Below are 27076 nucleotides of genomic sequence, written 5' to 3' on the forward strand. Positions count from 1 at the left end.
GGCAAGAAGCCTGTAAAACCACAAAGCTGTCAGATACCAAGCTGCTGTTCATACTTTTAAATCTAGGTTCAAGGAGCCCTGATAAATTTGCTTTTGTCAGCTGAATAGCACTGTTTGCCCGGCAGCAAAATAACACCTCCTGTGTGGAAAATCATGGGTATTTATTATTCTATAGAGCTCCCAATTTGAGATGCAAAAACCATGAACATAGACAACATCAAACACATTTTCTTTCTCACCCTGTCACATAGGCTTCTCATACACATAGATTTCTCAGACCAAATTAACTTTATGTAAACATATGCAGCTCCATTCTGCATATTAGAGCTGTTCTACAATTGATCCTTAAGAGTCCACCTACTAGGAAAAAGTGTTTCTATTGCAGAAGGACAAATAGTCTCTAATCCTGCATATGAATTAAGGGATAGGGTAACTCTGCAGGCTGCAATACAACACCAGCACAGCCAGGGTCTCATCACTGTCCTGCTGAAGCAGCTCAGGCAGTACCAGCACAGCCAGTTTGACCTTCCACATCTTGCCAGCACAGAGAAAATAAAGTCTATTCTGTAAATAAAAGGCCTGTGCTTTGGTTGCTTCATTCTTAAGAAAGAACTTAATGATCTTTTCTTATGTTTGTGTGAGACGTTTTTGCAGTTGACATAAATCTCCTCTGTCTGCCTGACTGATGATTCTTCTCCTCTTCTTTCTCTGCTCTGTATGCCATGAAAATTGGAAAATTGGATCTTCCATAATTGTTAGAAGGAGGCTAGAAAAACATTAAAAGGAAGAAAAAGAAAAAAGAAAAAAAAAAGAAAAAAAAAAAGTTGAAGGACTTTTCTCAAAGCAGCTACCGCTTTGGAAAAGCAGAAGAATTTTTCTTCAGATGCTGATTTATTATTCAGAAGTATGAAACCATCAATAAAAATGGGATTTTGTCTTCTTGTTTTCTGTGAATACATTTCAGATCCAAGCCATATGAAAAAAGAAGTTGCAGCTTGAATATGCTTCCCAGCTGTCTCACCTCTGGCCCCTGATAAAGCACCAGTGAAATGCCCTCTTCCCCTCACACACACTTCTCAGGTACTGACACAGTCTCTCCTACACCTATCTTAAAACATGAATTATTCTGAAGCTATTGACTATGCTAAGAATTAGTCATTTCATTAAGACAACTAAATTTTACATACAGAACTGGTATGGAGGAAAGGTGGTTTCTGAAGCAAAAGAGCAGTCCTTAACCTATGGCCGCCCTAGGAAGAACTTCATCCCGCTACAAACAGTGACCCAACAGTCAGAATGAGAGAAATCGGCTTTATCAGGACATATTGGCAGTGACATTGAAAGTGGAGCTTGTCACTGGATCATACAGGAGTGAGATCTGAGAGGAGATAGGTGGAAAGGCAGAGTCTCACATCCACTGTGAAAATGGGGTCTCATATCCACCGTGAAACACTCACTTCCCTAAACACACCCCCAATTAAGGGTGTGAAGGGACAAGACAGAAGCAGTGAAATTTCCACTTCTAAACTTCAGGACTTGAATAGGATTATTAAGGGGAAAAAAAAGACTCAGTGTTCCAAAACATAGACTTCTACAATACACGCAAAAAAGGAGATGCACTGAAACATCTATCCTAAAGAACTGTAGTGAAGTGGAACTGGAAAAAACAGATAAGACAAAGAATATCATACAATATGATTTTTTGCCTCAGTTTTACAAGTGATGACTTACTTGAGGAAAAAACAAAAACACAATTAATAAAAAGGCTATCAAACCAAAAGAGGTAATTTGTTAATAACATAGACCAGAGTAGTCTTTAAATGTAGTTGTAAAGCATTAAGGAGTATTCATCAAAAAATAATGAATAGTAGTAATCGTATTTTAAAATCTTCAATTTTTCCTGTCTATATAGCTTAAGATTAGACTATAAGATTCAGGGGATATAAAGAATAGACACAGAAGAGAAAGAGCTTAATAAATACACAGGGCAAACCATGAGAAAGCTCCATCTCAACAGGTGACCTTACCCAGACCTGAGTACAATACTTTCGATAAAGCATCTGTGATCCTCCTTTCTGAAGACATACATTTAGTCTGAAACATAGTGGAGGAAACTGCACCATACATGATAGTATAGTCTAAAATGTCTAATTCCAATATAATGCTGATGTTGCTTACTTTCCCACTGAAACCAATAAATACAATAAAATTCCAGGTAGGCTTGCAAGCTGCAACATGCATGAGCTTAGCACTGTATCATAAAAGCCTGAAAAGGCCCTTTGGTTTGGGGAAACCCTAATATGTTCCCCGAAATTCCAGCAGCATCATATATTGTGGTAGGGGAAGGAATACATCTTCTGCTCACTATTTTTTCCTTTGGAAGAAGAGAGATTCTTGACCTGAGTACTAGAGATATTTGGCAGGGAATACAGCAAACTTAGATAATGGTTTAAACCATTAATTTGGATTCAACTGGAAATCTCGAACATTAAATCAGAGGACAAAAAATGCTAGAAGATGTAGGAAACTTGAAGATATCACCTGTCTTCTGTACACAAAATAGGAATAACAATGCCTAGCTTGATGTTGTTCCTGACAAATCACCCTTAACATGTTGCTTCAGCTAATACCACAGTAAGCATTTAGCTGACAAAGGAACTTGAGTAAGCCATTTGTTTTCCCAATGTGAAAAAAGGAAAAAAAAACCAGTAAATGTCACTTTTTCATAGGCTCTAAAAGTGATAGGTTTTTTTCAAGTTTAAAATATTGGTGAGAAAATTCAATTTTTTTGTATACCTTTTTTTTTGCTGGTTCTGAGTGGGATAGTAGGATGAGCTGTTAACACATCCATCCTTACCTGCTTCAGTATATTATGCAAATTGATTTGTTACTCACTTTTTTGTGATAAGCAGTGGTGATGCAGAAGATCAGTAGGAAATCTAAACCCAAAACAGCAGCAGAAATCCTTTCAGCTAGGTAGGTAATAAACCATTTGCGATCCCAAGCTGCTAAAATATGATTTCAATAAATAGAATTGGTGATTTGTAAAAATATAAATCAGCATGAACTTTTTTGTTACAAACTAAGCTGAAAAATCAATGATTATATAAAGACATTATTCCATGACAGCTCATGCTCAATATTCAGACTTTACAGCAATTTCCTCATTTCTAAAATGCCTTTGTTATGCTGAAGCAGCTCTTAACAAAGTTGTGACTCGAATGACCAAAGATGAGTGAACACAGCACAGTGATATGAAAAAAAAATAGCTATACTTTTTATAATCCTTTTCTGTTTCCTTCCCTCCTCAGTGAGAAAGCAGTTCATACATAAATTACTCAATATATGGTTAGTGAAAGTTCTCAATCTACTTAAGAGAATGTTCTTGGCTAACACAAAGCTGTGAGGAGTGGCTGACACCCCAGAGGGTTGTCTGAAAACTGCCCTACAGGAGGACCTCAGTGGGTTGGAGAGATGGGCAGAGAACTGTCTGGAATTCCATGAGGGCAAATGAAGAGTCCTGCACCTGGAGAGAAATAGCTCAACACACCAGTACAGGCTGGGGCTGATGTGCTGGAAAGCAACTCTGCAGAGAAGGAAATGGGGATCCTGGGGGAGAGCAAGCTGTCCATGAGCCAGCAGTGTGACCTTTTGGCCAAGAAGGCCAATGGGGTCCTGGGGTGCATTAGGAAGAGCATTCCGGCAGGTCGAGGAAGTGATCCCACCCCTCTACTCAGCCCTAGTGAGGCCACATTTGGAGTGCTGTGTCCAGCTCTGGGCTCCTCAGTGGAAGAGAGACATGGAGCTCTGGGCGTGGGTCCAGCACAGGGCAACAAAGGAGATCAAGGGGTTGGAGAGTCCCTTTTATGAGGAAAGGCTGGGGAAGCTGGGCCTGTTCAGCTTCGAGAAGAGAAGACTGAGAGGAGACATCATCAACGTCATGGAATCACAGAATCAGCTAGGTTGGGAAAAATCTTTGAGATCATCAAGTCCAACCTGTAAGTATCTGAAGGGAGGGTGCCAAGAAGATTAATGAATCCAGGCTTTTCTCAGTGGTGTTAAGCAATATAACAAGAGGCAATAGGCAGAAACTTATGCACAGAAAGATCCACCTGAATATGAAGAACTTATTTACTGTGTGGGTGCCCAAACACTGGGACAGACTGCTCAGGGAGGCTGTGGAGTCTCCCTCACTGGAGTATTCACAGTCCTGTGCCATGTGCTCCAGGATGACCCTGCTGGAGTGGGGAGGTTGAACCAGTTGACCCACTGTGGTTTCTTCCAACCTGACCCTGTGGTTCTGTGATTGTAAAGGCTGTCCCATAGCAGACACCAAAAAATCATTCAGTATTTCCATGGGCAGCAAGTTATTTTTCAGAGTATCAGGAAGATCATCTCAATGCTCAAGAGATTCTCTGTTCAATACTGCATGCAATGGTATCAGTTGTTTTCTGCTCCAATTTAAAAAAAAATCTGTTTTTAACAAAAAAATTTCACAAAAATTTCTCCTGTTATCATCCACCTTTTTTTAATCACCTAGTATTGTACCTGCCTTGATGACGGATATCACGAAACCTGCCCCATTTGTCCTAGCCCAAGTAAAAAGGCTTTCTTTGAAAACTGCAACCTAGGCAGGAAAAGTTAAACTTATAGTAGCTGTGCTTGAAATGCATTGATTTCTTTGGAATGGAGTCATATCTTCAAATGAAACTAAATAACAACCTGTAATAACTAAAGGTAGAGACAGACAAGAAAATGGCTTCGAGGTGTAAGCCGATTTATTCTTATAGTGCTCAAGTCTGTGGTGAGGTAATACTTATTTTTTAGGTGAAAAGCATTGGAGAAAAGAACAGAGGTAATATTATCAAAGTCACACAGGTAATCCACAGCTCAAACTCTCAGCTGTTCATTGGTGAATAGGAGCTAAAATCTGTCTTCATGTGTACTCTCTCTTTAATGTTCTGCTCACTCTACAATGAAACCACAGCTGCCCTGAAGTGCTTCCATTGGGGTAGACAAGTTATGTGCTTAGTTCACAGGGAAAGGAAAGCAATCAGTGCCACTAATGACAGTAATCCAAGCCAATCAGCTGCTGAGCCATCACCAGATGGCTTTCCTCTCCGGGATCAAAAAGGTTCACATCTTCTTATCTGGCTGTCCTAAATTCCACATGAGACTTGCTCAGGTACGTCTCTTTTGTATTAATGTGTTTATTGGAAAGGATAACAAAAAATACTGATTACAGAAGAGTCTTATCCTTGAATCCAATGCTATTTTACTGGAAAGAACAAAGAAAGAAAATTCTCTCAGAAGTTTACACTAGTGAAGGCATGTGACACTATAGAGAAGGCTGCCTGATAGCACAAACCAACACCTTTTGTGTTATCACCATGTATGAAATCACTCTACTGCAGAATGTCTTCAGCTCATGAGTACTTTAAATGACAGAATGGTTCATATACCTACCTCCAAATTCAGGAAAAATTATAATGTCTTTTTTGACCAGCTGTTATGCTACCCACCAGAGAAAGCTGCTGTCTGTGCCAGGGAGTACTTACAGTAATACAAAAAAAAAAAAACATCCTAGAAGTAACAAGGGAAAGAAAGAATTTAAATATTTTATTTGATTGTCATCAAGGATGGGTGACTCTGGATAGAGTTGTGGATTTCAGCAGCATCCCCACCCTTCAGTTTAACTGCTCCAGACTTCATTTTTTTCTGAAGCTTCACCTTGAGTTTTATCAGGTCATGGCTATAATCTCTGAGTTAATGAGTTTGAGAGCTGAGATTATCAGCTGCCAGTTAAATATGGATGAGAAAAATCATTAGATTATTTTTCTTTTAACTAACAACAACTGAAACCCATGTTCCTTTTTCCATTTGAAGTGAGCAAAACCTCCCTTAGGCATTTGTTTTCTTTAACTACACAAAACCTTTTGTAATTACTGACTTTAACATCCCAGTCAAGATTTTGCAGAAACATGTCAGAGGCTTGTCATATGTCTCTTTAGTTCTTATGTTCTCAACAAAGGTATTATGCTGACAGGAGGTTATTAAGTATATTTTCAGCATCAGTACAATTTCTGTCAAGTATTAGTATTTCTCTGCAAGTTTGGGAAATTTTTTTGCAGGACACATTTCAACCTTCAGTGCACTAACTTTGGTTTTTGAGGAGAAAGCACTGATGGGCCAGAGAACTGTCTTAGCAAGAAATTCGAACTGCTCTGCCAAGACCTTAATGTATTTTGTCACATGCCTTGCTGGACTGGCATGTATGGTATCCTAACTGGGCCTCACTGAAATAGTTTTCCCCACAGCTGAAAGGCAGAAATCCAGCATGAATGCATTCGAGCCCAGGGAATGGTGGTTGATTGTGTGGAGACCCACAGAGATGATTTGATACCTAGTATTCATACTCAATGACTTCATGAAGGAAGATTATTTCACTCCTATCCTGGGTCTCCTCACCCCTAACTGCAGTTCTTATTTTCTGTCTGTTTCCCGTGGCCCAGAAGCCCTCTGTCGCCTTCCAGCTCTCAAGGAATGTAGGATAAACCCCAGAGACAGTACAAGTATTTCCCTGCTTTTCATCTGGATGCTGATGAAGATTACGCTACTGTATTCAGCCATGGTGTGATCTCACCCTGAGCACTATGTGCAGTTCTGGGTCTCAAAAATTTAAAAGTAGGTGGAGGTATTTGAATGTGTCCAGAGGAGGGCAGCAAAGCTGGTAAAAGGCCTTGCACAAACTGTAATGTAACCCTTTAAACATGCATGTAAATACAACCACTAACATATTCTTCAGATCTAGTGGCACCACACAAAAGCACCTTTCTGTTTTACTTTGCCTAAGAGAACTTGCTACAAAAAAAAATATTAAATCTCTGAAAATGACTGTGTCTTCAGGAGGGAATAAGTACTTCTTTTTCAGCCCTGCTAATTTTTCAGTCTTTTCATACGACATGTCCCATTCTTTCCCAATCACCTACCAAAACAATATGTGGATTGCAAGTCTGTTTCCTTTCTTCAAAGACTTTCTCAAAGGAAAATCATAGTAAGAAAAGCACAGAAAATGGGTTCAGATGTGGAATCTGGTGTCATGACTGATCTCCAAATTGAAAGAACTTTTAGAAGGAGAGATATGGTGAAGAATTAATCCAAAATCTCTTGAACACATTGTATAGATATGTAATATTCAGCTGTTTCTGTAAGAGTCATCCAACAAGAACTACACTACTTTACAAATGCATTGCTTTAAATGTTCCAGGTTTTGAGGTAAAAAAATATTTGCAGAAGTTCAATTTAACCTGTAAATTCCTGTTTATGGAAAACAACAGTCACAATGTTTAGTGGGATAGAGTGGATAAACTTAGTGATACTGAATTGATCTCATGGTTTCATTTTCACTAGCATTCAAAAACATTAAATGCAGCTTGCTGACTTTTACTATACAACTACAAGAACTGTTTTCATGATGCTTGAATATCTATTCCTTTCTCTCTCCCTTTTTTCTTAACAAGAATTCTATGCTGTTTTCTTTGCAAAAATTCATTCACCTCTAGCCAAGAAGCAAGCTGCTTCTTTGTACCATACCACTTCTCAGAATCAGCAGTTTTTGGACTGCCAGCTCTTCTGAAAATAATCCTGTGCTCTTAATACAGCATTTCACCTAAGATTCCTGCTCTTCAAAAGTTCTTGAGCTCCTCTCAGCAACAGCTTAAAAAAAAAAAAAAAAAAGAGGGGTTCTTATCTTTTTTCTTACTCTCTCAACCTAAAACCTAAACAGCAGCTCTCCTGCTCTCCTCCCACCTTCTAGGCTCAGTACTTCAAAATAACTCTGGAACTGGATAAGGCGAGAAGAATCGCTTCACCCATGCAGAATCACACCAACAGGCTTAAAGCGTTGGAAGAGTTTGGTAGAAAATCCGAGCTGGAGCGTGGCTTAGCTGTAATGCTAAGCCAAATAAAATGACATGACTGAACTGGTAGAACATACACAAAAAAAAAATAAATAAAATTGTGAAGCAAGTTTCTGGCAGCAGTTTGTTTAATTCTAGCCACAACTGTTGGATCAAGCAGAGCAAGTCGCTCATGGGTTTGTGAGAGACTTCACTGTGCCACAGGGTGCAGTGGGAGCTCATGCTTGACCTGCTGTTTCTCTCCACTTACTCTTTTTTCCATATCACACCAGAAATATTGATTGCATCTTATGAAAAAGTTTCAAATGTTGAAGAGAAATAATAGTAAATCCTTGATATTTCACTTTCTTTGAAATTAATGAAGATTCAACAAAATGTACTTAATGATACAGGGTGAAGGCTTAAAAGGGATACAATGGAGTGTTTTCTGAATCATATTGTACTTAGTATTCTTCAATGTTTTCATATTCTCTTCTTCAATACACAGCCACAACTATGCTACTGTTTCTAGGACTAAAATCAAAATTGAATTTTTTTCAAGAGAATAAGAAGCATGGAAACTAAACCCTCTACTTTTGGAGAAGAAATATTTTGTGTAGGTAGAACTGATCATTCTGAAGGTTACTGTAGTTTTTGCAACTAAATGTTTTCATTTTGGTGTTAGGAGTGCTGCGCTTGGGAGTAAGAAGGAAATATTTCTATTGTTCCACAAATAACACATGCTTGATTACATCAATATAGTCAAAATTTTGAAATTTGAATGTTTAAAATTTTTAGAGGTGAGGACTTTTTGTCCTGTTTCCTGTATTTTTCTCACATTCTGCTCATTTTCATGGATTTTTGTGGTCAAGTATTCAAAGTAAAGCAGGTCATCATGGGGTTTTTTCCAAGCATATTCTCCTCTTCTCAATTAACCATATCAGAGTTTAAACTGGAGTTTTATTCTGGAGTTTTAGACCATGCCACGGTACTGCCAAACACTCATGTATTACCAGGAACAAGGATAGAGCAATAAAAGCTGGACCAAATGCTGCAACAGAAGAAGGTCTGGGGTGGTGCAAGGATTAGATCTTCAAAGTGCATTCTATTTCTATAGAGAAGAAGCAAAACCAAGTCTTCTTTTTTTCTGGATGGGGGGGGTCATAACAAAAAATAGAAGTAAAGGTGGAATTAAATCCACAGTTTGAGAAATTTCAAGTGTCTATGTGTTAGGACATGTAGGTCCCACTATAAGCAAGCTGTGAAAATAGCAACAGTAAAACCTAGGGAGCTTCTCAGCTCTCCATGAGGAAACCCCTCACCTGAATAAGGTGGAGCCCCCAGGTTACAAATTTCCACATGACAAATATGGCTGTAAGTGTGGTCTTTGCCTTTGTTGGAGGACAGGTCTCATCCCCAAGGCCCTGCAGTACAATGTGCTGATGGGGAATTCTCCTTGAGCCTTCTCTGGGAGAATGCCCATCTCCTCCTGCAAGCTCAGGCTCCCCTTCCAAAGCATCACCTTCTTGTAAGTCATATGAGGAGCAGCTGAAGGAACTGGGGTTGTTTAGCCCAGAGAAAAGAAGGATCAGAAGAGGCCTTATCACTCTCTACAATCACCTGAGAAGATTGTAGCCAGGTGGGGGTTGGTCTCTTTTCCCAGGCACCCAGTGACAGGACAAGAGACTCACTGAAGCTTCACCTTCAGGGATGATCTGGTTGGGCAGCAGCAAAAGGTGGTCAGACATTGAAGCAGTCTGCCCAGGCAGGCAATGAAGCCACTGTCCCTGCAGGTGTTCAAGAAACAACAGGACTGATTTAGTTCACAAGATGGTGCCCAGTCAAAGTTTGGGCTTGATGATCCTGGAGATCTTTTCCAGTCTAAATAATTCCATTATTCTATTCTATTCTATTCTATTCTATTCTATTCTATTCTATTCTACTCTATTCTATGATTGTTAATATTAAACCAGTTTCTCACAAACAGGTCTGAAGTCCTGCATTGAGATTATACAAGCTTAAACCCAGCTTATTTTTGGGAAAGTAAGATTTATCGTTAACTTTGCTATCTTTTACATGCTTCTAATTGGAATGTGGTATTTAAATAAATCCTCACTTGTTAATGAAGAGTTATTTTATTTTTTAAAAGTGCTAATGCTTCAGAAGGTCCTATTTTGATAACATTTACCATTTTCTCCTGTACTTACCAGCCACAGTAAAATTCATCATATGGGGTTTTTTTCTCCCAGCAACTACATGGAAGTATATCACAAAGTCAGAGGCTGTAATGTTTTGAAAGACAAACCTGGAGTTTTCCTGATCAGAGCAATCCACTGGTGTACATTCTTTGAATTCTAAACCAAAAAAAGCTTTGCTCTCCTGATGAGTTGCACAGAAAGACAAAATCTACCCAATCTGCTTTAATCCTCTCCCACATCGCTTGCTGCACTGAATCTCCAATTTTATCAGGGCAAGTAAAAGCAACATTTCCTCCTGACTTGGTAAACATGGGATTATTTTGTTTCTCAGACACTTCAAAAGCATCTGTTGAAAAATACAAAACCTAGAAAAAACTTGCTTATAATTAATTCAAGGGAAGTTTAGTATCCACAATTCCAGTGCAGCAAATATTAATGGAATTGACTTACAGTGGAATGATATTGAAATAATTTGAAATGCTGAAAAATATAATTTTTACCTATCTATGACTTTATTTTGGTGCACGTTTAGACAAAACAGTCTTTATGGAACCCTGAGTCTGTGATGACATTGTAAGAAGGCTATTTCTGTAAACTTTGAATACATGAATGCTCTGTTAACAGTTTCAGCAAATATTCAGCAGCATAAATTATGGGGCCAATCTAATTAAACTTTGCATAATCTTGTTCTTCTTTCACACTAGTTATAATAAGAAAATTGTTTGATGTGACCCTCAGGACATGCTTTAGTGAATTATGTTAAAAGACATTCCAGCTTAAGAGCTGCAATTCTCCCATTCACAAAAATCACAGCACCTAAATTAAAAAAAAAATCCTATCTATTCATACACTCTACTTTGGAAAAAGTCTGTATGGTCTGTCTGTGGTAGGAAAGAAGACTTCCAGACTTCAAGACTTCAACCACATAGAAACCTTAGATATATCTTAAATAATTTTGAGTAAAATCCCTTTGAGTTATTGTTTTTATTAATATAATTTTCTGTTTTCTACTTAAGAAATTAAATGTTTAAAAGTCTGCAATAGAAAGATTGTCAATTTCTCTGACATTCAGAGCCATTTGATTTCTAAAGTCAGCTTTGTAATTTCTGTATCCCATAATCTAGGATGAGCACTGTCACCTTGCTGCAGACTTTAATGTTGGAAAAGACTAATGATCACACTGTTTTTCTTACACTGTAAAAGGATCAATCTTTCAAGTTCTTAAATGAGATTTCTTTACATTAGATATTTTTAAGTAAAAAGTCACTGTAATATATTTTTAATGTGTTTGTCTCTCTCCGTGGCAACAACTGGAAGGTAAGTAGGCTACCTAGGAATAAGTGATTCCATTTATATTGACAGGATGGAGACTCCATTGTGGGAGTCTGTAGCTTCAGAGAGCCTCTCAGTCTCTGTGAAACAGAGAGTGAAAAAGTCTAGCCTGCAATTTTTTATCAATGGAATACAGCACAGAAAAATTACATTCCCTCTGCCTCTGGAGACCTGAAATATGATTAAAATGTTGAAATGTAGAAAGGCAAAAGGAACACTGTCTAATGAGTTTACCTAAAATAATTAATGAAGAACTTGAAGATCCATGTAGACTGCAATCAAGGAGATGGAAAGTTAATGACAGCCAAGGACAGAATAGAGATAAATTCACTAAACCAAACAGAAGGTATAACACGGTGAAGCTAATTAACTCTTTACACAGCTTGCCAAAGACAGCTAAATTTCTATTACTGAAGTTGACTGCAAAGGCTGGATAATCATTTAAGTTATCATGCAAATTCCAGCAAGAATTTACTCATGAAAGTGTAAGTATTATTCAAATTAGACTGAATGACTGCTTTGATGGGACTCTACACTTACAAAATAGGTTCCTTAAAGCGCATTCCCTCAAAATTCTCTACATTAAATCAGGTAATTTTTTATATATACCTTGCAGATACAGATCAGCAGATTCATTCAGATTTGCTAGGGAAGAGGGGTAAATGAAAAAGTGATAAAATCCCATCCTCTCCCTGGAACACTATGTTCTTAAAGGTCAGATCCTTTCCTCGGACCACTAACTTCCAGCAACAGCAGGATTTACAATAAACCAATATTCTTGCCAAAGAAGTCTTGCCCTTCATTGTGCAGTCTTTGCTCTGGTTTTCCACCAGTAGAGTAAGCCTTGCTGCTGCCCACATTCCCCTTAGGAGCGTTGACATCTCCTTATCTTCTCCTGGGTACATCCCTGCTGTCCAAATTGTTTCGTTACAGTGTCACCCTGAACTCCAGGTGTTTTTCCTGTGTAAACATGCAAAATAGGGAATTTTGTGTATGATGATGCTACCTCCCACCTTCCAGAGCATTTCCCCATGACCCAAATGATAGGACCTTACAACAACCAGCCTTCTTCCCTGCTGCTTTGCCATATATTTGCTAGAAAATTGTACATTGCACATATGGTCAACTGGGAACAAAGAGATAAAACATTTCCACCAAACAGATGAAAATCCCTTCTGTCTTAAAATTTATTCTGTATTAAAATTATCCTGATATATCCCAGTTGCTTGGTAGTATATAATGCTACAACATTGTAATACACTATAACAGGTACATTACAAAGCTAAGGTGGCCTTGCAAATTCAGTGAGGATTTTCCATGTAGAGATCTTGATACAACTGTATAACTTGCAAGCATGCAAAGAATAAATGTTATGTTAATAATGAGAACAAGGTACAAACAGCCAAATTAAAATAGAAAGTTTGGAGATTCTTGGCTTCTCTACTTTCTATCATGACCGTTTTCAAACACGATAGAAAGACGCCATGACTTTTTTTTTTGTTTCTTTATTTGTTTGCATATATATTTTATTTGAATATGTGTAGTAATATTAATGTATTTTCTATCTTGATGAATAATGTAAATATCTCCCCTTATTACAATATGGTACCTTGAACAATTTATATGATTATATAAGGCACAAACAATGGCAAATCAGGCCTACGTAGTTCTAATTAAATCTTCTAAGTACCCTACAGTATTCCAGGCTTTTGTTTTAAGCAATTGTCCCATTTTATTTTGACAGCAGCTTCAGCATAGTTCTTTCATCCTCCTTCTCCTCTGTTCAATCACTTACTTTATTTAGCACCTTTCTAAACACAGTTTCTTTGCTTTCAGCCTGGTGTGTGTGGGATGAAAACCTCCCTCTCCCAGAAACCCTTCTACGGGAAAAAAGCACACCCACACTCCTTCACCCCTGCACACGCGCGGCTCCGGGTGACACGCCACGTGTGAGCTTTGCAGAAATGTTAAATAAAAATTTATCCTTGCATCTGATAAAAATAGACTCTGCCTCCCTGCTGCTCATGCCAGACACTGCCACTGCTGTCTGCTGTGCCCATGGTCACACCATCTCGCTTCCTGAACAGAAAGTAGGAGGAGGTGACAGCGCTCAGGATAGGCCCATGGGCCTCTCCTTAGAAGGGAAGTGCTCACATGCTTGTTATCCTCCACCAACCTCTTTTGGCAGCATGCTATCTCACCATATCTTGCCTATGACTATCTGATATAAGGTATTTAAAGGAGAAAAAAAACCAACCAAGATTTCATATTTTTAGAATGCATTATCTTTCAATGTTTTTCTTGGAAAGCAAATATCAGGAATATAGAGGCATAGAAGAGTGTAAAGGAACTCTCCGAGATTTAAAAAAATCAAGCAACTGAACTGAAATTCCGCGGCAGGGAAATAGTTGAAGTCGAGAAAATCTTCTGAAGGAATAATAAAATATTGATATAATTTCTCCCCATCCCCTCCTACCCTTGCTACAAACATTTAGAAGTCAAAATAAGTCTTATGTGAAAGTTTAGTCCCCATTCATTGATAGAGATTTTCAGACTTTCTCATTTTTTTCATGTCCACTTCATTTTTGTTTGGTTTGGGGTTTTGTTTTTGTTTAGTTTCTTGTTGTTGTTGTTTTGGCCTCTGATAGTATCAATTGATATTGTTTCTTCAGAGATTCTTTCATTCCCTTAAAAAGTAATGTTCTCTATCAGGAACAACTAATGACCTCAGTAAACTTTTCAAAACTGCAAAGCCATCTCAGCTGTACAGCTGAGAGAGGTTCCCAGGTCCCAGTCAGTTTGCTGAAGCTCCACACACAAACAAGAGTTTTCTTCCTCTGCTTGTAATGAGCAGTGACAAAAGAAAATAATTGCACACAAAAAAGGGGCTTAAAATTTTAGGAAGACAAACTTTCTCTGGGGCTCTTTATTCATGAGGTAAATCAATTTTCAGAAGAGAAAATATTTTGAGTAACCCTTTCACCCTTCCTGAATAGACTAAATAATGCATTATATTTAGCTCCTAAACTAATGTCTTCCAACTGTATTAGCACATACTACATGATTTTGTTAAGTTTCTAAAAACACAAGTTCACCTCTTTTTTTTCAGTTTTAATGAGCCACTGACACCAGTTCTACAATTAGACCAGAAACCAGCAGTACTGTTGAAGAATGCATTTTACTAATAACAGTTGTTCAGATCATGAAATTTGAAATAAAAGTATTTATAGTCCTGTATCATTAAAACATCTGTTTTCCTACTTCCTGTTAAACCACCACAACATCCTTTTAAACAGATCTTAAATTATATTGTGAAAACTTTGGTGATTCTTTGTGTACAAATTATTAATTCTTCATTATACACTAAACATTGAGCACGCAATTGTAATTCACCTTCCAGCTGCAGTTGTTTGTATATATTCTTTTTTTGTTGATTTTTTTTCCTGTTGTAAGCTGAACTTTAGTTACCTAGAGTGCAAGGATAGGGAGAAGTCAAAGAGAGGGAGGGAGAAAGTAGAGTTCTAATAAGAATTAGAAAATCATTCTCTCTTCAGGTATAAACAGTGATGAACTTCCAGCAAGGAAAATTTGGTTGCTGCGGAAGAAGTCATTTGTTGAAATCATATAGAGCACTATGACAAGATTTACCTGCAGAGGGGTATTGAAGATCTGAGAGGTCAGATTTCCAGACTTTCACCCCATCCAGGAATTCCATTGGTTCAGGATGAAGAGAATTTTACCAGCAGCAGGAGTTCAAGGGGCGGACAGGAGTTAACACAGGCAGGACACTGTGCTCAGCCTTTACCTACTGTTGATCAGCTGTGCTGTCTCACAGGGGCAAAAGGGAGGGAAATGCTGTGCTGAGACCCTGCATGTCACAGCCTGCACGTGTGTGTGTCTGTGTCAGTGTGTCTGTCTGTGTGTCTGTGTCTGTGTCTGTGTGTCTGTCTGTGTCTGTGTCTGTGTGTCTGTGTGTCTGTGTGTGCGCATGCTATTCACGCCTGCCACAAGGCTCTTCAGGGATGTCCAACAGGCAGAGCAGAGGGTGGCACAGTTGAAGCCACAGAGAAGAAAACAGGGAGGGGAGAAGGGAAGGCAAGGGGTGTGAAAAATCAGGCTGGATCCTAAGGGTGACCATTGGAACCAGTATTTCTCAAGAGTAAAAGCCACAGGTGCCAAGGCAAAGGGTACAAAGGTGCCAAAGACAGGGTACAAACCCAAGCTGCCCAGCCCCAGAAGTGTTACATGACAGGACACACTATGGGGAATTTGCTGTCTCACTTCTCTGATCCTTTGAATGGCTTATTTTGTGGGCTGAAAAAATACTGGTGAAGAAAGAAATATCTAATTTGTTTCATAATAAGTTTGTTATGCAGCTTGGTACCTGGTAGGAAAACAGAAGAAAATCAGTACATCATCAGTATTTTTTACCAAAAGTTTTCTTCACATTTCTTTTTGTCCGTATTAAATTATAAATTCTATTACTGTTATACAGGCCAGCGGAAAGAGAGATTCATCATTAGAAATATATGCAGCTGCAGAAGCTTTTGCAGATAGGAACATTTCAGACATTAAATAGTAATCATCTGTTAGTGATTTCCTTTAGAGTATTTGAAAGTTTAAATATCTGAATCTTTAATTTCTTTTATCCTCTGCTTTTTACCTGCCTATGTTAATTCATTAAGTTAACTTGTATTTCCCCAAATAAAATATTATTCCATCTGTCCTAGACAAAACTATCTCCTTAATTGTGAATACTTTGAAGCTGTCACTGTAGACTTTCTATTTTCCCATGCAATCCATCCTGTGATGATTTCCGAATTGCATTATCTCAAAATTTCATCCATCACATTTACTATGTGGGAAACAAAAAACAAAGTTACAAAACTCTTGGATCTGGATTTTGCTACTGGGTGTCACAGCGGTTATGTTGGATAGTAGACATAATACCATACTTTATTTAAATTGAATTTCCAAGTGATGGCTGCAGTGGCATAAAATTATGGAAGAGTAGCTGACAAGATGAAGTATCTTTGACTTACAGAGGTAGCAGAATACTTACCCTCAAAAAAAGTGTTTAACCCATTAGATTCCACTTGTGCCCCCTTGGCATTTCCCTGCCTGTGTAGGGATAATTGGAATGGTCACCCTTGTACCCTGTTTTCTTTATTTCAAGGTGTTTCTTGTCCATATAATTGCACACCTTTCACTTCAACTTTCACCTTTCACTTCACTGAATACTAAATTTTTTTCCTTAACACAGCCCAATGCATAAGTTTTTTTCCTTAACGCATTCCAATGCAAACAAAGTAACCAAGAGTACCTAATAGCATCATTATTCTTAGTAACTAACTGTATGTTCAGAATGTTAAGAATTAAAAAGAAGAAAAGGAAAAAAAAAAGAAGTTAAAAAACCTCCCTAGAGATGAATAAAAGGATCTGGATTCTCTGACTGCTAGCCAGATAATATTGAAAATGTTATCACGTTGTCTGTTTCCAAAAGACAAATTTTCTCAGGTTATGTCAACAGAGAGTTACATACAAGACAAAGGAGTCATTTTTCTGCTTCCTTTAGAATTGGTAAGACCTTAAATGGAGTATTACATACTATTATAGTTCATACTATTTATCTTATTAAAATAAGGTTTTGCAGAAATGGGAGAAAATTCAGATGAGAACAAGAACTGATTAAATTTAGAATCATGAACTGAGAAGAAAAGATGAAAGAATTGTGTTTGTTTAGTGCAGAGGTATCACAGAAGCATAGAATCATAAAAGTCTTGGGTAGGAAAGGACCTTAAAAATTGTTTAATTCCAGCCCCCTTGCAGTGGGTAGAGACAAATTCCACTGAACCGAGTAGCTCAGAGCTCCTTCCAGCCTGGCATTGAACATTGCCAGAGATGGGACATCCACAACTTCTCTGGGAGAAAAAATGAACATGACACTTTCTTCCTTTTTTTTTTTTCAGAGAACAACAATTAATAAATTCACTATTAACCAAGTGATATCTAGGTTAGATACAATGAGAAAAAAATCACCTTGTAAGGCTGGTTGCATGCTGTAGTATGATCTCACAAGAATTTTACACATGCAATTCCAACGTGGGAATTTCTCAGACACATTAAGAATATGCTTCTCCTGCCTCAGAAGGCAGAGATGGATGAAATGAATTTGGAGCATGTCTTCCAGCCTGAGTTTTCCATAATTCTATAACTGCTTTTGGTCTAAGCTTTTCCAGCAGAAAGGAAGAGGAAATATCTCATGTACTCCCAACAGGGCTTGGTTTCTTTCTTTTTAGCATTTTATAGTGAAGGGGCATCCAATCTTTAGTTCATCATAAAAGACAAAAAGTAAGAAAAGCAGCATTTAACAGGTCAATAATCACAGCAGAAGTGTGAAAAAGGCATCCTCACTTGTCTCCATCTTCTTGCTTTCTAATTAGGTGCTGACAATGTGGCTGACACCGTGTAAGATACAGAGATAATTCTGGCTCTGGGGAGCTCAGCATCTAAGAGCCAAAGAATGAAGGTCCCTCAGGATTAGTTATTGCTTCCATGTGCTTTTAAAGTCTGATAATTTTTCACTGTAGACCTATGATTCACATTCTAAATTGAGACAGAGATAAATAGAAAGCAAGTTATTTCAGGTGAATAGGGACTTGAAAAAAAGCTATGCAACGTGCTGCTTTTGGCAGGCAGAAGAGCATTAATATAGAAGTAAGTGCTGAGTGACATGGATATCATCACGCTAGCCAAGAATAGAAAAGCTCTGTCTCTGCTATCACAGAAGAGGTTGATCACTCTATTTAAAAATTTGGAGTACTTCATGGTACATCTGGCATTTAAATACTCTATTAATGAACTTCCATTCTTATTCTGAGTTCCTAGCAAAACACATCCCCTGAGAAAATGGTCCGGTTTCACTGATTGACAGAAACAACAATTCATCCACAAGTTAAAAAAAAAACAAAACCCCAAACCCGACAATTCCCAATTAAAAAACAGGAAAAAAAAAAAAAGGGGGGGAGGGAGACCCCATTCCCCAGTCCCCCAAAACCAACAAAAATCCCCAAGGAATTATGCAAGTCTGATTAATTCACAGTGCGGATATAAAAGCCACTACATCTAAATATTTTTTTATGATTCTACTCAGAGCATAGCAGGGAAATTTTAGAGTCAAACTAACACTATTTTAACACCTAACCAAAATAAATTAAATTCCTGAGAAAATAAACATAGTTTTCCAAATATATAGAAATTCTTGTTAAAATTAACAGTTCTGAAAAGGCAAACACAAACACAAACACAGGGCAAAAATGTTCCAGGTAATTATAACTTCATTTGTTTTAATGTAAATAAACATGCAACACTATTCTGCCATAAAGGACAGTTTTTAATTAGTTTATATATCATATAATTTTTCACTGCTGAAGACTTCCAACTTTCTATCTAGATGTGTAGCAAAGGTATGGTGCATAGTAGATCAATATCAGTTTATGATCTCTCTAATGATGTTTATTATATTTTATATTTTAAGTTAAATTTGTACTGCAAATTTGCTCATCATCCATTTTAAGATTTCTGATCCAATTTTAGCTGATTGAGTTCTGCATCGCAAAGCTCTTTGCAAATTATTCAATCATTTCTGCCTCTGTTAAATTTGAAATAATCAACATTCTAATTACACTTCAATGAAAACTTTAAAACTTTTAGCTCAGGGCCTACTGCATTTTCAAGCAATGCAGCCTAGAGAGCTAACTATTAATAAGGCCAAGAGGTTCTGGAAGGATGTGTGAAGCACATGAAGCCAGATGAAATTACCAGTGCTTCTCAAGCAGCATGAGTCAGAGGATAGTTTGTGGTTGTGTAGGAGGCATTAATGCTGTGGTCTGCAAATGGGAAAATTATTGCACTGAGCAGCAGCTGACAAAGAAAATCTTCATGCTTTCAATAAGGGCAAGGTAGAAAAGGGTAAGATTATCATTATGGGCAATGACAATAGGAAGTTCTAACCAAGCAGTAATGGCACATAATGTACCATCACAGATATGAGAGTGCAAGAGGAAGAAAGTTTTGCGTAGTTTCTGTACAGGGAGCTTAAAATATATCTGTCAAGTCCAACAGAGCCCTGGACCTGGAAGACATTTTGCATGCAAATTATCACTAATTTATTTTGCCAGATTGGGAACAAGACAGGAATACGCTTCAGGTTTGAGAATTCTTAAGTTCTAGATGCACAGGTATTGATGGAAATCCTATTTTAAACCCAATATTTGTCTGTTGACGTCTTTGCTTTTCTGTTTATATACCCTCATTATAATGCTCCATGAAGTCAAGTACAGCAGAAAAACGACAAAGATCTTTAAGGTAGATATGTAGATGACATGACAAAACCTGAATTTCCTGGCCAGAATAATTCCTTAAACTCTTTTTCTGTAAATTGATACTTCATTCATACTTTTTACAAAACCATCACAGATGAGTGACTTTTGTACTGATGGCTTTAACAGAGCAGAAGAGAACCAAAGGACTAAAGACAGGTCTGGAAAAGGATAAAGTAAATAAATGTATCCATACCTCAAGTGGACAAAGGTAATCAAATACCAGACAAACGAGAAAAAGACAATGCACATCATATAAAGAATAATGGAAATTTCCCAATACTTCTTCCAACACTTTATAAATTAAAGTCATTCAATATTTTCTTTTTATGTTCTAAAGACTGTAGACATATCTTTTCACTGTATACCTTTCTTTGCAAAAGTTAATAGTTTAAAACAAAAGAAAGAAGGATTGCAGGAATTCCTGCTGTGGCTTTGCTGCTGTTAGATTCATGTCTGGCAACTGGTGAAATGTCACTGTTGTTTATTGTGTTTTGAGTGGTCACTTGGGATGAAAAGTATAAGATGTACCTCCATACAGCCCTGTCCAATGGACTGTCCCTGTGCACTGCTCTCTTCCATTTGAAATTTTAAAAAAATTAGAGCTTCAACATCTGCAGCTTCAAATACCTTTTCTTCCAGTCAACAAGTGCATGAATTAACATCTCTTCAATGATCAACGATTCCTGGGTGACGTCTTCAATTGCAATGCTTCTTCTCTCAATAGTGACTTCAATCTCTGCTCCTCACATTTTATACTGAACTTGAAATCAGTCTTCAGACATACATCCCTAAGCATTGTACCTAAGAAACTACAGATCACTTTTAAACTGTTCATTAAGAATGATGGAATAAAGATACTGACTATGCTTACATAATCAGTGTATCTTAGAAAATATGTAAAGAATTTTTCTCTGAAAGTAAGTGTTTTGTCTGCTTAGTGCAGGAGGATTTGTGACTCATATAATGTGGGAACATTGAAGATAAAAAAAGTCCCTTGAATTCAGTTCTGAAAACTGTTGGATGTATGTTCACTCTGCAAGGAGGAAAAAGAAAATCAGAAGCCTCAGATTCACCCAGCTGGCAAGTATCTTCCTGTGGGATAACTAGAGTGTTCTTTACCCATACATTCATGTGTAAAAGAGGCAGCACGAACTCTCAAGGTCTTCCTTTGTGGTGCAGGATTTCAGCACTGCATCCACATGTAAGAATATCCTGTAGCTACATAACCTGTCAAGTTTCTGATATAATATCCTGAATATTATTTCTTTTCTGTCAGTCTGTTTCAGTAACTGCTTCAGTCACTGGGCATAAAGAAAGCATGGATAACACTGTGCAGTCTGCAAGAGTTCTCTCTCACCTGTTTCACAAATTCCATAGGAAACCTTCAGCCAAAATTAATGGCAAAAAGAACAATATACGTCTATGATTTTATTATATATTCTGATAAATCTTCAGGAATAAGTTAAGACCACATCTAGTAAAAAAAAAAAAAAATTCTATCACTAGAATTATTGCATCTAAAAATTTTATATAAGTGGCTATTTATCACCAATTCTAGGGTCTTCCATCTACCAAAAAAGAGGACAGTACACCAAGAGAAGATCTCTGTAATGAGGGTTATAGTCTCCTGTGTCTCCTAGGATCTCAGGTCCTTATGTGAGTTCAGCCATCACTTTTCTTTTTTTTCCCTCACTTTTGTCCTTAATTGAAAAAGTGGTGAGTTCACCCTACCAAGACCATGGTGGGGTGAATTGCTGCTCTGAGACCAGAGACTGAGCCACAAGAAGAGTCCTAAGGAGAGTTTCTCCAGTACTATTTTGAAACCTCAGACACTAGAAATCTGTTGTGGTCTCTTATTCATTCAATATATCTTTACTCCACATGAAAGAGTGCAACCACCACGGACATTCTTTTTATGAAGACACCTTTACTCTAAAGGAAAATAGAGATATTGTCAAAATACTGAGAAAAACGTGCTAAATGTTTTTCAAAAACCTGATTTCCTTCTTCTCTTTCTGCTTTTGTTTTGAAAAGCAAGTCATGATCCCCAACCTTTTTTATCATCTTGATCTTGTAGTGTCAGAGCTTTGTTACCACGTGAGTTTCTGGATTTAGTGGCACTGCTGTCACCACTGGATACAGCTTGAAATCTTTACTCAGACTTACACCAAATTTACTCACTTTGTATTAGAACTTTTAAAAACTATACAAAGTACAAGGGAAAGCAGAATCAGACTCATGAACTCTGTTGATTACCGGGAATGAAGCATTAGAGCAACTTGGAACAGATTGAGTGCAGAATCATTCATTGTTTTGCAAGACAGTAAAAGTTAACCCAAGATACTTTATTCAAATTTATGTAAATGCCAGCAGATATGATTGACATGTGAAGAACATTTCACATTTAGTCTAGTTAAGAAATCTCCATCATGAGCATAATGCCATATGGCATTATTTCATTTATTTCTGCTATTTCCTTTCAATGGAAATTTTGAAAGCCAATCATATATTCTACATCTATAGTCTGCTGTCAGCTTTCATTGAAGTTTGCACTGCAGATTCCTCAATGGCATAGTTACCTGCCTAAGTTGGTGCAGGAATGTCTCTGTGTCCAACAGTAACAGGTCATTATAAATAAATCCTAACAATTTTCAATGCCTTGCTGGCATGATTTAAATTATAAACCAGGCTTCAGTTTTGATTGACACAAAAACCTTAATAATACCTACTTAACTTCACTGTGCCAATTCACAGAGCAAGCTTAAGTTTCATCTTGAATATATGAAAAAGTTACACACAAAGTTGCATGCTTTTTCAGGCACACACTTCACAACTTTAGCTCAGCCAATCAATATTTAAACTAAAAGCATGAATTACAAAGCATTAGACACCATGCAAATCACAAGAAAAAGAAATTAGTCTATTAAATTTTTGTTGATTAACTGAAGAAGAAGAAATGGATTTTGCAGTGAGTTGTTTATTTGTCTGGGGGACTGTAGATAAATTAATGCTTTTAGAAAAGTAATGTCTATTGGGAATCAATAATCAACGTATAAGTCCAAACAAAAAAACCCACACTGTAATTGGAAAAAAAGTTTAATTACCTATAAAAGGATCATTATTATATGTTGGCCAGATTTCTTTATTCCATGAAAAAAAGATACCTTAAAAAGCACTTATTATACCAGGACCCCAATTATTTTTTATGTGAATCTTTTAGAACAAGATTCAGATGCATTAAAATATGAGACTAACATTCAGCTTTCTCAATACTCTTACCCTGGCGCAGATAAAAAAGCCACTTTAAAGATGAGCATCAATGTCCTAATTTTACAGTTTGAAGACAATAAAAAATAGGTATCTGATGTCAGCAGCAAGCTAAAATACTGTCTACATGGATGTGAATTTTACTGTTTATTTAGTCTCAGCAACATGCTGTTCAGGAGTTAAAATACTTGGTACTGACAAAGGTGCTGGTAAAGTAAGATAAAGTCTGACTGAAAACAGTTCTAGTATGACTACTTCATAAATAAATTCATTCTATAGACTCTGGTTTTAATAACATATTTAATTTGCAGTGTAGATTAAAGCTGTAATATTTATCTTTACTGGAAGTACACTCCATTTTCCTCAGATCAGATCCTGTTTATACATATCTACCAGGAGCTGAACAGGATTGTTCTCAGAAATCTTGATTCTTTAAATGGAAAAGGATTAATTTCTATTCAAAATCATTGCCTACCTTTGTAGTTGATTTAAATAGACATACTTGAAACATGAGGGGTTTGCTGTTGATTAAGGTTTCATTTTTAGTGTGCTCAGACCAGGAGAGAAATCCCACATGCTGAGAATACTGAACCCTACAGAATAATTTCCAAAAAAAATCTTACCTCTGCTATTAAATCCACTTTTTGTGTGATTTACAGGGTACTCAAATCTGTAAGGTGATTGCCTGATAGAGGCGCTGGACAGAAGAGTGGACATGCCACATGAAATATTCTGCCTTGTTTCTTGCATCATTTCAGATTAACACTAGCAGAGACATCCAGGAACAAACAGCTGGTGTCAGTGCTGCCTTGGCCAGAAAAAAGACCACAAGGACTTCCACGTCTCTACTGCATCTAACTTCCAGAATTATATAGAAAATGGACCCATTGTGTATAAGGGCTTTGCACTGCCAGAAGTCAGGTGGGGTTGAACCAAACAAGAGATCTGTTTTGCCTGCCTTTCAAATGCTAGGAACTGAAATTTCCTTTTGATCTTTTATTTCCTAGCTGGGAAATGCAATCAAATGTTGAATGGCATCTCTTTTCACTCAGGGGAATGGGAAAGAGGAGTATAATTCTTCTACATTGTGGCTTCCAAATCAACAAAACAATAAGACCAACTGCTTATCTTTTGAAGGCTATTCTGTCATATGTACATAATGATTCTTCTAAGTTTTCAGTTTTCAGTTGACCCATGTTGATTAGGCATGCATGGAAAATTACTAGAAAAGAGTTCTTTCTCCTCTTAGTCATAGGAGTGAAAGGGAAACCAAATGGGATGAGTGGTTAGGTAATTACAGGGTTTTTGGAAAGTACATGGACAGCTACACAGAAAGTACATGGGCATAGCTAGATCTTTTTCTTCCTTCTTCACTTTTCCTTTTTAAAAAAAAAAATCTCTTAAAGAAAAAGTTGCAATACCAGATGCTCCCTGAATTGGCATAGGTTTCTGTCTTGCATATATCTGAAATTTAAAAAAAAGAGATGTTTGATGACCTGAGTAGTTTGTATTACCTTTTTCAAAATTCCATCTGGGTCAGTTACAATGGAGAAAATGTTGCTTATAATGGAGACCATCATCTTCCAAAGTGCATCTTCCAAAGATGAAGGGCATTATTTTCAAAATAAATTCTTCCATTGTATTTGTCTTTGATATGTATGCCTTAGATTGGACTCAAGACAGCTGTATTTTCTCTAAGAGTTACATTAAGTTTCATCCAGGATGTCTGGATTATCACAGATTTTATTTTTTTTTTTATATGCACTGCATTTTCACTTTCTCAGTAAGCTTTGCAGATGAATCTGCAAACTATGCTTCCATGTTGGCTAAAGCACACACAGAAATTCAGTTTCAGTATTAACATAACTGAAAATTAAATTCATAGAGAAACGCAGAAAAGACTTTGGTACCACTACAAGCAAAACTCTGCAAAAACAGTTTGCTGAAAAACCCCCAAAACCTACAAATTATTATTACTTTTAATTTGTGAGTGTCATTGAACTGTTAAAATTTGTCCAAGCTCCATGAGTGAATTTTGATTATGTCTGCTGTGATATGATTAAAAAAAAAATGCAAACTAGGAATAAGAAAGCAACCTTATTTCCACAAAGCTGCAAGCCAATAATAAAAAGAACTATGTAGTCCCTTTCAAAGAACGTGGAATCAGTGACTACAGTGTGACATGATTTTATTCAATCTCTGCACATCTAGTGCCCCCCTGACAGGATATTTTCACTTTTGGAATATGAAAAACACCATGTGCTTCTTACTTTCACATTCTGAGAAACACCAAGTTAGAGGCCTCAGTGCAGTTGCATCAGAAATTGTCTAAACTCCCTCCAAAATCAATCTCAGAATAAAGTTTTCATTGCCAATGAATCTATTGCAATATGCATGGATACTATAATAACTGATGAAGCAGGGATCTTCAGGGTTTATCACCAGAAGAAAACACAAATTTTCCAGGCTATATATCCAAAATGAACTGGGATTTTTTTTCAGACAGTTCAACATTTATCTATTCTTCAGGGATTAAAATAATCTAAAGAGAAGATAAGACAGTTCCTATAGGTCATAAATTGGTGACTAGTTATAAAAAGTAACATCTTAAGGTCGGAGGATTTATTTGTGATAATATGTCATGAGGTATTATTTTGGGATCAAAATTATGCAGCTTGAAAATTCATGTTCAAAGGTGTAAGAATCCTGAGTATTCATGACTCATGTTGAAATTTGTCAAAACAAGCCTCACTCTTACATTTTTAATGGATTTTTCCTGGGACAACTGCAAGTATTTTTGCACTTCGGCAAATCACATTTTTGTGGAGCTGCTTGAAATTGGAACAATATGACTAATTTGAAGTCAAAAGTAACCTTGAATCAACCCATTAAAATTCTCTAATGAATAAATAAGTGCAATTTGGACAAAAGCTGACAACAGAAGTTAATATTTCAGGTGAATAATAGCCTGCACATAGCTAGAGAAGGACTCATCATCACAGCTGCTCAAAACACCTTCCACAACAACCTGACTGGAAATCAAAATGTGCATATATTTATCTGTACAAAACTAGGCATCTTTTATGATGATACAACATACAGTTCTTTTCCAACCTAAATGATCCTATGATTTTCAATTTTTCCAATTACTCCATTTTGCAACTGTAATTCCACATTTTTACAGTTACACTTATTTCTACTTCACCTTACCAACAAACAGAATCCACCAAATGATGAATGAGGAAATTCTACTCTATACAACTTCTTAACTCAAAAAGCTGTACTACATGAATTTACTTTTAGAAACAAATAAAAGGGAATATACTTATATAAATATATGATTAGTAATGTATCTTTTTGTCAAAATTTAGAAAATACTTATAAAGGTTACTGTTCTCAATCTCTTAAGCTGACATGATTCTTGTCTTCTTGTTATCTGCAACAATTTTCACAGAAATTTCAAGTATTTTTTAAATTTTCTCCTTACAGAGAGTGACTGTGGGGAAGAAGAAATCTGAATTTCAGTGTGAGATGTCAATAAACCTTGGCTTTTTTTATTTTTTCTTTTTTCTTTCCTTGCGATTTTATTTGCTTTTGCAAGTGATTTTCTATTTTTCGCTGGGTGGGAAATCACGTTCCCTGTTGTAGTAAGTGAAATTGTGGCAGATACTGTATTCCCCTAAACAGGATTGGGATTCTGTTTTATGAGGAAGTGGTATACCTTGAATTCATAGACTCATAGAACCACAGAATCACGCAATGCTGTGGGCTGGAAGGGACCTTAAAGACCATCTGGTTCTGACCCACTTGCCATGGGCAGGGGCACCTTCCACTAGACCAGGTTGCTCAGCGCCTCATCCAACCTGTCTTTGAACATTTACAGGGATGGGACTTCCACAACTTTTCAGGGAAAACTACTCCTGTGCCTCACCACACTCACAGATTCACTAGATATGTTACAAATAAAAAAAAAATCTTAAATACAGAAAAATATGTT

At 37.0% G+C, this 27076-nt stretch overlaps 1 protein-coding gene across 1 annotated transcript; it reads right to left on the reverse strand.

The window, feature by feature from the left end:
- Nucleotides 1-24900, reverse strand: CD226 (CD226 molecule). Its single transcript, XM_054285439.1, is given in 8 exon segments — nt 1-713; nt 2047-2075; nt 2892-3008; nt 10106-10262; nt 10264-10450; nt 24577-24686; nt 24689-24823; nt 24826-24900. Coding segments are annotated over 8 exon segments (1191 nt in total). The 3' UTR covers nt 1-332.
- Between the last annotated feature and the right edge of the window lie 2176 nt (nt 24901-27076).

Source organism: Melozone crissalis, unplaced genomic scaffold (assembly GCF_028551555.1).
Source record: "Melozone crissalis strain CALT ecotype California unplaced genomic scaffold, PUWL_Pcris_2 ptg000042l_1, whole genome shotgun sequence".
Taxonomy (NCBI): domain Eukaryota; kingdom Metazoa; phylum Chordata; class Aves; order Passeriformes; family Passerellidae; genus Melozone; species Melozone crissalis.